The 10845-nt window shown below is 30.0% G+C and overlaps 3 protein-coding genes across 3 annotated transcripts; 1 reads left to right on the forward strand and 2 right to left on the reverse strand.

Moving 5' to 3' along the window:
* Window positions 1-49: 49 nt before the first annotated feature.
* LOC124536414 lies at window positions 50-2882 on the reverse strand. Its single transcript, XM_047112954.1, has one exon. It carries the CDS (start codon window positions 2844-2846, stop codon window positions 645-647), a length of 2202 nt encoding a protein of 733 aa, XP_046968910.1. The 5' UTR covers window positions 2847-2882; the 3' UTR covers window positions 50-644.
* Window positions 2883-5212: 2330 nt separating this feature from the next.
* LOC124536417 (anamorsin homolog) lies at window positions 5213-7822 on the reverse strand. Its single transcript, XM_047112956.1, has 5 exons — window positions 7508-7822; window positions 7202-7431; window positions 6872-7037; window positions 6145-6251; window positions 5213-5429 (listed from the first exon to the last, which is right to left on the reverse strand). The coding sequence occupies exons 1-5, from the start codon at window positions 7647-7649 to the stop codon at window positions 5325-5327; spliced, it is 750 nt and encodes a 249-aa protein (XP_046968912.1). The 5' UTR covers window positions 7650-7822; the 3' UTR covers window positions 5213-5324.
* Window positions 7823-8082: 260 nt separating this feature from the next.
* On the forward strand, window positions 8083-9626 carry LOC124536418. The gene is made up of 3 exons (XM_047112957.1): window positions 8083-8465; window positions 8655-8804; window positions 9356-9626. The coding sequence occupies exons 1-3, from the start codon at window positions 8382-8384 to the stop codon at window positions 9464-9466; spliced, it is 345 nt and encodes a 114-aa protein (XP_046968913.1). The 5' UTR covers window positions 8083-8381; the 3' UTR covers window positions 9467-9626.
* The last annotated feature ends 1219 nt before the right edge of the window (window positions 9627-10845 follow it).

Below are 10845 nucleotides of genomic sequence, written 5' to 3' on the forward strand. Positions count from 1 at the left end.
TTTATCAAATTATTATTCATTTCTTTATTATTTGAAAAAGTACAGTCAACACGGTTACGTTAACATAATATCAAGTACAAAGTCGTTTTTAAAAAAGCTTTCAGTGGCCCTATTTATACTTATGTAGTTTATTAAGGGCCATTTTCTAAATATCCAGAATAACCAAATAACAAAAAATAAACTATAATTACAAATTACAAAAACAATTTTTGACTTTTAAGAAAGAAAAACATATTTAAATTCACTTTCATAACAAATAAAAACAACACATGGACCTTATTAAACCTAAGTAACAAATTTTCACTTCGAAAATGTGTTTTAAACATTAAATTGAAAAGAATTATAATAATTACGAACACCTCTTACATCTCTATATATATCGACACTATAAATTAGAAAAAGAAATATGTTTATCAAACATAAGTGGCCCTTATTGGACTCACGTAATTTGTACTTTATAATAATAACGATATTACTTACTGATTTGAGTCTAAAGGAACTAAATTGAATATCACAATTCGTAAAAATAGTAATGTACGCCTAACAAGGCTTATTTTTACGATAATATATAATAAAAAATAACTAAATTGAAAAATCTAAGGTTGTCAAGTCTTATTTGAGATCAAGTTAAGTTTCTCAGTCTTCTAATTGCACATTGGACAAGCAAAATCCGTATCTTCTTTAGTAAGTCCCACGCATGCTTCATGAAACCACTTTTGGCATAATGGACACTGTCGCATATCTTCTAATCTTTCTGTATTACATGCATAACAGTACCATCTATCATTAGTATCAATTTCATCTCTACTTAATTTGCTTTTCTTCTTTGATTCTTTCACTTTTTTTCCTTTTTCGCACCTTCTAGAACGATCCTTAATGTTTACTTTTCGCCGGTGACCCTCCTTCAGATTTGATTTCCGTTGCTTCTCTATATCAGTATCACTTATATTTCTTTCTCTTTTCTTATTCTTCTCTTTATGAGTTTGCCTTTCTTCAAATAAATTTTTAGTAACAATCTGAGCTTTGTAATTAATTGCTTTACGTTTTGGGTTTTGTTTGACAATGGCAAAGTTTGGTGTTGGTATGAGCTCTTGAAATGATTTCTTTCTCTCTTGTAACTTTCTTAGTGGTACATCATCTTCAGAATTTTCGTCACTTGTGACAGGTCTTAAGCTCTTCGTAGCTTTTACATGCCTAGCAGTTATCTGCTTGATGGGAGTGCGATCTTGCTTAGTTGCAGAATTTTCATTTTCATTGTCTGTTGAACTCGAGTATATGCCGAAGAAAGACTTCGTGCCGGGTTCATTGAGCATTTTCGTCAATTCAACACTAGAAGAGTCTGTATCAGAGCTATAAATAACTGGTCTTCTTATTTCAGTATTAGTATTGTGATTCCCTGGATCAGGTGAGTCAGAATCAGTTGTACTGTAGGACACTAATCTTTTCTTGACTCCGATAATTTCTATATGTGGCTGAGACAAATCCGGTTGCAGTAAGGATGGAGAGCTAGGACTTTGATTCTCACATAAAGTGGCATCTGAATCAGAACTATCAGGCTGAGGTCTTAGTTTTGTGTGACTTTTATTAATACCTGATGGACCTGGAATTGGTGAATCGCATCGGGGGATAACATTTTCCTGTTGACAATGCCTCTCAGTAAGAACAGAAGGAGCATAGGCTTCTGATGGTATCGCCTCTGGATAGAACGGATACAAACCAGTAGATTTAAAGCCGTTTACTATGATATCATGCGTCATGCACTTCGACCAAACCCTGCTGAATATTGAATTGAAACGGGCTTTTGTAATTTTTTTTTCAGGATGTTGATACGTAAATGTTAAAACCTCTTCGTCCCAATGATGCTCAAACGATTTGTTCACGCTTTTATCTAGAGGCTGAAGTTCATGAGTAGTGTTTGAAGGCAAACAATACAGTATAATATTTTCCTTGTCTGCCGCATCAACAATGCTGTAATCTAAATGGCACGAAGCACCATCGAAAATGAGCAAACATTGACCATCCGATTTAAACTTACCCAGGTGATGGATGAAGTCAACAAATAGTGACGTAGTCATGCTTCCTTTTGGTGCCATTTTTACCAACGATCCTGAAGGCAAATTGTCGTTGTACTCGGGCTTCATCCTTTTCCCCTTAAATAGTATCATTGGGGGAATTGCGTTACCCAATGCATTTACACAAGCGGCTATCGTAACGTTTTCGGCATGTTCTTGTGCCACCATGTGCACTCTTTTTGACCCTTTTTGAGCTAAAACCAAAGGTTGATTGTGGATTGTCAGTCTGCAGCCTTTTTCGTCCATATTGTAAAGGCGCTGTGGATTATTAGCAATATCTAGCTGTTCGTAAATTTTTTTGTACTCTTGAAAGTGTTGCATGACAATTGCTTTGTTAAGTTTTTGTGCTCTTCCGGGATTTAATATTTGAACTTTGCGCTTTGATATCTCAGTATGTCTTTTTAAAAATAGTTTGAGCCAATCTTTGCCAGCTCGCTTCGTAGATTTATTGAAATTATTCGGAATATTATTTGATTCGCAAAAAACAAAGGCTTGGTGGCGTAACAATTTAGGCGTTAAAGGAAATCCTATGGATGCTAGTCGCTTAATCCTTGAAGCTAGATCATTTTCTTGCTGTTTCGTCATAATTGTGCGACGTCCTATCTGTTTCTCCACTTTGCCTGATTTCAGATGGTTTACCAATGTTCTTCTGGGTATAGAGTAATGTTTAGCAGCAGCACGTTGAGACATGACTCCGTCTTTGACAGCAGCCATAGCTGCCTCCAGCTGTTGAAGTGTCCATAGACCCCGATTTCTTTTAATGGAATGTTCCATTATTGAAACCTACAAAAATAAACGACATACATAAAGCTCATGCCAATAGTCTAGCCTCACGACACAAAGCAAAAAAAAAATGAAAAAGCCATGGCCACTCCTATCGCATTCAAGGAAAAATGCAGCAGATGATATAAGTTAATTAAACTTCTGAAAAATAAAAAATATCAGAAAAAGCCTAATAATACCAATTTATTACTATCCCCCAGGGTCAATCTTCCAAATATTACTTTTTTAATGATAGAAATTAGGACTTTGATATAAGGTAATACAAATAACACATAATAATTTACAAGTATAAAAAGATATGAAAATTAATTCAATAAGTTTAATAAGGGCCGGCCCTCGTAAGCCGCCTAGAATGTGGCTCTAATTAGACTCTTTGGCTTATTTTTTAGCAAAACAGATAAAAACACATAATAGTAAAAAAAACATTTAAGCCTTACCTTCAACAGAAGCTATATCTTCTAAATTTTACATACAAATTCCAAACCTAACTAAAAACAAACATTTAATGCATATTTTATATAATTTCTAACGAAAGAATTTTATAATAATACAACACGCACGAACACACTCGATAGTCGCAGACCTACTGTCAAGATGGCGCGTGGCGCATTGTCATGCGATACGCAGGCTAGCTTTTCTATTGGTCGTTTACATGTGTGCGTGTCTAGAAATGGATAAAACGGTTTTTTAGGATAATTTTCGACACGTGGCCCTTGTTAGACGGTGGCCCTTGTTACCCGCAAGTACCTTATTACTTAAATTATGAAGATAGGAGCATTTATTTTGTAAACGGGCGCGCGACGCTCCGGTTTCGACAGGATGGACAATCGTTTAGTACAAAATTCGTTACAAAAAGTATTATTTCCCAAAATCCAAATTCAAAAGTATTAATTTATTTTTCATTGAGAGGTGCTAAGAGGTTATCGAAGTTGTTGAAGCACAATCGCGAATGGTACGAAACTTTTAAGCTAAGTTTTATCGTTGGATGTTATTAAATAGTTATTGGCACAATCGATGTTCTTCCGCGCCTTTGATTATATTTAGTGCGTCAATTATATTTAAAGCTGAATTTGTGTGATTCCCTGCAGTCAAAGCGTGGGCACCCATTAATTAAGTCATTCCTTTGCACTTATTTATAAAAGTTAGTAATTCTTCCTTCGTTTAGATACAAATTACGAAATTAGGCCCAATATATTTTCCACACCATAAAAATACACTTGCTATGAATGTATTTTTATTTCATAATTAACAGATTGCTAATAATTAAGAATATAACATAATGCAACGTATCGAAGTTTGTTTGTGTAACGTGTTCCTAATTATTTCCATTTCTTAAAGTATATTTGTACAGGAATTTGGATAAAATAACAATTTTTATCAAAGATAACTTTTTAAATATTTAAAATTAAAATGATTAAAGATAGCATTATGTTATATACAATTTTCTTAGAATTATCCATTTTATAAACGATGATATCCGTGTAATAAATAATACCTCTACTTCTACACTGGTTGCATTGCATACATTTGCCTACTTGTAATTTTCAAATCAAAAATTGTTGTGTTATAAGAATTTAGGGTGCATGATTGGTTGAGTGGCTGTTTAATTAGAATTTAGTTACAATATAATACAGTGAATAACGAAATATATGTAATGTAATTGTTTTCACGTTGCCAATGTTAAGGAACGGCCAGTAATGGTTACAATTGTAATATTACTTTAGCAACACGAATAGAATATATTTTGACACAAATGATTGTGCCATCCTTTACAGTCTTATCAATATTCTATAGATTATCATTGTTTCTGGTAAGATACTGACCAAAGAGGTTAGGCCTCAATATATATTTGATATTATTTCATCTTACCATAAATAATTTTGTGATAACATATTGAGAACAGATTATATACTAAATATATTTAAATGAATTTACCATCGAATTCGCAATTAAGACCAATCCTTGGACTCTGTTTTCAATATGTATTAAAATAGAGAATGGGAAATGTGTCATTTAAATAATAGATAAATAAATATAAATTGTTATATAATTATATGACAAATATGGCAAATATTATATGTATATTTTATTGTATAGCGAAATGAGTACTATTTCAGATTTAATGTAAATGAAAAATGTTATAAACCGAAATATGTTAAAACTAAGTTAACTGTTTGTAAAAAGAAAGAGAGAATATGTATAATTGAATATTTGCTATTACCTTGTTTAATTTATAAACCCTTACATTTATTATAATAAATAGAATATATAAACAAAACTCTTAAACTTATTCAATATTTGAATATAAAAATATCATTATTTCAGCAAATAAACTAAAAATTAATGAAGTCTTGAACCAGATTTATAAGATTATAGAAATTGAGAAGCGATTATGATTTTTTAAATATTTATTCATATAATCACAACATAAAATATCAAGCGTATCATTTAATACATAACTAAAGATATTCATATATCTGATTTGAGATCCAAGATCACTTTTTCACCAGGTTTGAAGGCTGGCATACCCAGGTACGGACATGTTGCACAGCGGAATGCATCTCCTAGATAACACTGAAATAAAAATATTTAAATTGTTAATTATTAATAAAATTAAATTCTATAAAAAAAAACTTTAACGAGCTTAGATTAATGCATTTTAAGCTTATGAATATTAAAATTGTTTACGAACAATGATCAATAGATAAGAATTTATTAAATTTATAATCACAAATAGAAATGATTATCATACTATGAGAATTAGTCGATTTGGCTTACTGTACAGAATATAATATCTTGCTATGGACACATCTGAGCAATTATCTCTCATTTTATTATGCTTTTATATATGACTATAAATTTCATATCTTTTTAAAGTAAATAACTGTACATATTATAAAGATGCCAAAAACTGTTACCATGAATTACATCCATAATATTTTGTAGTTATTTATTAACAGTGGTCTTAATGCAACTTTTTTTATAAATATTAATATGAATTTAAGAGAGCTTGAGTTTTAAGAATTGTCAATATTCCTTTTTATCCCTCCAATTCAGAATAAAGCCTTGGAGTGGAGACAACAATAGCTCAAAAGGTTGGAATTAAAGTTGCGATTTTCACATCCCTATCAACTGTTGCCACAAAAAGGTCATACATTAACTTTATTTAACACTTACTTTTTCATACTTTTGATGTATCTTATTATTAATTAGTCTTTTTTTACTTTGTGTTTTGTTTTATTAGTTAGTTAGCACTAAAAAAAGTAAAGAAAAACATTCTTATACATACACTTCCACATGAGGATTTAGGTGTCTCTTTTGTCTCTCCTCGTAACTCTTCAGCTAAACCACAAGAGCAGTCCGCACATGCCTTCCTTTTCCCTGTTGTTGCACATACTGTAAAACCAAAACATGTAAACTTAAAAAAACTTTCCCAGAAACATTTATTTACATACAAATTCTTCTTAAAAACATATAAACATTTTCCTATAATAACTACAAATCAGTCTTCTAAATTTGAATGAAAAAAAAAATTGTACAGCAAAATATATTTACTATATTATTGTAAGATAACACACTCACAATGAATAAATTCAAAATTTGGCATCAATGTAATTGATACAGATAAGATGGAAATAAACTATTATTGTCAAGTTCCAAATTTGAATAGCATGAATGCTGATCTAAAAACATTCATTCACATCCTGGCATTGTGAAATCACCTTGAGTGACACTACACTTGGAACACAAAACCTCAATATTGTAATATTAACCTCACTACACTCGGAACACAAAACCTCAAGATAAAATGTTAAGCATGAAATCACAAAAAGGAAAATGTTTGTAATAATATTTGTGATAATAATAAATATCTTATCTTTTATATCTACACACAGTAAACATGTTTTAAAATAATTTGTATGTTAATATGACTATTTTATAAACATAAATTATATATTTGAAATCAATTAATTAGGTATATTTTAACTTTAAAAGAAATAATAAAGGTAAAATACCTCTTAATGATTGTTTATCAGGTCTCTTAAGGTCGTCTTCATCAAGCAACATGTCGGAATCAATTATTTCATCATCATTCTTTCCTGTCCACGCTTCCTCTATTGTTTCATCCAATTTCCACACAGCTGGTTTGTTATTAAGTTTGAGTGATGCTTTTGAACCCACCTATAATCAAATGAAAGAGATTAGATGTACATATTAACATAATAGTTAATTTATTAGGACATACAAGTTTTTTGGTACAAATTCAGAAAAACAGTTAAACCTTAAAATGTTTCATATGTAGTTTAGTTGCATTACTTCAAATATTTTAAATTAACTCCACATACCTCGAAATTAGGCTTTTCTGCTATGTATTGATCATCACTACATTTTGTAACATTTATAAAACCATTTAGCTTGAGAATTGAAGAGATATTGTTTGAGTCTTTTAAAATAAGTTTTCCACTGGGCTTTAAAAGCTTAATTAATATTGCAAGTAGACTATCATTGTGGTTAACAGAGTGTGGTGCCATCCAATTCGATAATATTACATCAAACGATGATAAAGGTCTAGAAGCTGAAAATACGTTACAATTGCGTTAGTATGATTGAACAATAACACATGCTTGGATTTGGGAACATTGATTCCTTACCTTCCGCGATCATATTAGAATTTTCAAGAACCGCAGAAGTATTGCCTAAACCTTGAATTTTGTTCACTAGATTGCTTATTTCGTTAGGTTCACTGTCACTCCATACGATCAATACATTATCGCCGCTTTTGATATTATCCATGGTGTAAGCGATAACTTTTTAAGTAGAAAGTTAAAAAATGCAATAGAATGAATTTATAAAAACTACCGTGTGTATTGAAGACGGACAACTAAATCAAGGAACAATAATTAGAAAGCGTGTGATAAGTCTGAAATGATTTGTAAATTGTGATTTGAGAGTTTGACGTGAAACTAGACAAATTGACATTTGACAGAGACAAGCAAACATGACAGCTGCATTTTTTTCGATTCTTTCCTACCTGTTTTTCTTTACCGATGTTTTTTTTTGGTACTTCACAGTTGGGAGCAGAAAAATAAATTATTTATAATTATTATTTTACTTCTTCTCTACAAAATTTAATATGAAAAGTTAAGGAGATTATGTCTTTATTCGTTCCAATGTTTTTGGTTTAACTACATATATTCTCTATGATTAGGATGTCAAATGTCTTGAATTCAAATACGTCATTCAAAAAACAGAACAACATTAATAATAACTATACAATTATACATAACGTAAACAATAAACATTAAACACTATGCCCTAAACAGAATAACAAAATAACATTCTTTAACAGTGAGATGTAAATTAATACAACTAGGAGAAATATTTTAATGTTAATGTTAGTTTAGTTTTAAAGGTTATTAATCAACAACTGTTTATGTTACGAAATCATAAATAATATAAGGAAATCTTATTTGAGATGAACTTTTTCGTTATAACGTTATAGCATAGTACTTATACACGTTCATAATGTTACAAGAAGCATTTATGGCTGGAATATGGTCATCAGTGGGCAGTACTTTGGGAAAACTCTCAGGAACATCGGATTTAGTGGTATATAATTATATATTAGTACTATACAATTAATTTAAGCTATCAGTAGTTATTAGCAAAAATATTTGGTATATAATTTTATTTATATACTCAAGTTTTATTAAGCCTCTAGATCGTCGTGAACAGTCTCTTATTTACACTCATACCTATTTATTTTTTAAACAATAGGTAATTTGTTTTGTTTTTCAGGGTGAAAGTTACATGTTATGGGGTTCTCTGCTGGTTCTAATGGTTCTAGTCAACACATGGGGATGTCGGTGTTATCTTCGATCATTAGATGCATCTTCCAACTCAGTGGCACCAACTGTAATATCTTCTGCTTCTAGTTATATATTATCAGTAAGAATTATTTTAAACATTTTAATTTAACTGTAAATTTGTCTTAAGTTGAATTGTTATTCAGCAACAGCTTTTTATAGCAACTTAAATATAAACAAAAAATAATCAAAATTGGTCCATCCATTTAGAAAGATTTATACATAAAAAATAATGATTTAATTTACGAAGCAATGAAGTATGACCAAAAAAAATTAAGCTTGTGGTAAAGAAAGGATACAGATAAATTTGGTCTTTAGTCCATATTCTGAAACCTCATTGTGAAACCTTAAAAAATAAAAATCTTAGATCATTGATAATGGTTTTTCATAGATTTCACTTGGGTCAAGAATGATCTTGTTATTGAATGCAGACTAGAAATATTTCTTCCTCTGTTTACTTTATAGCTTCATTTATAGGTTTCCTACTCTAGAAATGAGTTTATTTAGTATTCAAAAGGATATACCGTACCTAACACTTCCCTCATGAAACTGGTGGAAACTAGTTTTATGTAAGGTAAAATATTTGAAGTAATATATATTTAAACATAATAAATATACTGTTATTTTTCACAGGGCATAATTGGCGTCGCATTGTTCAATGAAGCATCATCCTTCCAGTGGTGGATTGGAACTGCTCTTATAGTACAAGGACTGGCATTAGTAGCACGCCAACGCAAAAGCTAGTTATGTGCGTGAATAGTAAAATATTGTTAATAATTGTATAATTACAATAACATTCCTTCAATTATTTATTTTGAAAGTATTATAACTTAATTAACTAATATTGCTGTGATAAATATTAGAAGTAATAATAAATTTACATGATTATTATTTGGAATGTTTTTTCATTTTAACTAGTTTGATAATTTAAAAAAAAATGTTATCTCAGTCATGTGTGAGATTATCAAATTTGATTTTAATTTCCAGGACAATTAATTATCTACATTTATATAAAAAATATATAGAAATTTGGTAATATTTTTGAGTACAATAACACATGACAATCCCTATACATTGATAGCAACACCGAAACGAAATCCGAAATACCAATGTCAGCGCACTTTCTCGGGTGATGGCCAATATCGATGTGGTAATTCCGGACATAGTAATTGTAATTAAAATTAGTACCTAATTGAGAACAATAAAGTTACGTTGTTTCAAAATATATGGAAATTCCTATTTTACCATATATGATTTATTTAAACAGCGATGAAATGTTTTTAAAATAAACCGAAACTTATTTTTTACACTTATAATTATTTTGCCTTTTTGAATTCTTATTTCTGTCAAGTTTTACTAACACGTAGATTACGATAGCAAAGATCGCTAAACCAGCACCGAATAATACACGTCGGTCTAAAGATAAACAAGGGTTTAACGATATGTTTCAATCCATTAAATAAATGAATCGATGCGGATTCATTACTTTTAACAACACAGCGCTTTTAGCATTATTTGTATAAACCGTAAATAAAAGTCCACTCGGGCAAAGAGGAAAATTGGAGCAAAAACTAAAAAGTAGTTTCAGAACTCTAAAGCTTATAAACTGTTCTATTTACATATCGTTTGTTCAATTTAAACATATCTATGTATTTAAAGAGACCAAATTCATTTAATAGTAATTAAAATTTGTATAATTTATAAAACATTTTTTTTATACAACTCATAATCAAGATTCAACGGTGACTATTAATTTAAGGAAGCAAGTTTTTCAAAGCGTCTGTGAAAAGATAATTAATCATTTCTTAATCAAAACTTTTAAAGCGAATAAAGTTATTTCAACTAGTTCTGCAATGCTAACTTTTTTCGAGCTTTTAATGTGAGAAAAGTAATAAAGCACGAAAATATAAAAAAATATTTTATATTTAGACAAAACAAAAATTTATTTTGAAAAGACTTTGTTTTCAAAGAGACATCGATTTCAAATTTAGTCGAAAATTATTTATAAAAATATTACCAACCATTTACCATACCATTATGTAAATGAGATGTATTTTTTTTAATAGGTATGAGTATTCTTAAATGCTTCAATGTGACACTACTTCGAAAAACAGTTGACCAAA

The sequence above is a fragment of the Vanessa cardui genome, chromosome 16 (genome assembly GCF_905220365.1).
Source record: "Vanessa cardui chromosome 16, ilVanCard2.1, whole genome shotgun sequence".
Classification (NCBI taxonomy): domain Eukaryota; kingdom Metazoa; phylum Arthropoda; class Insecta; order Lepidoptera; family Nymphalidae; genus Vanessa; species Vanessa cardui.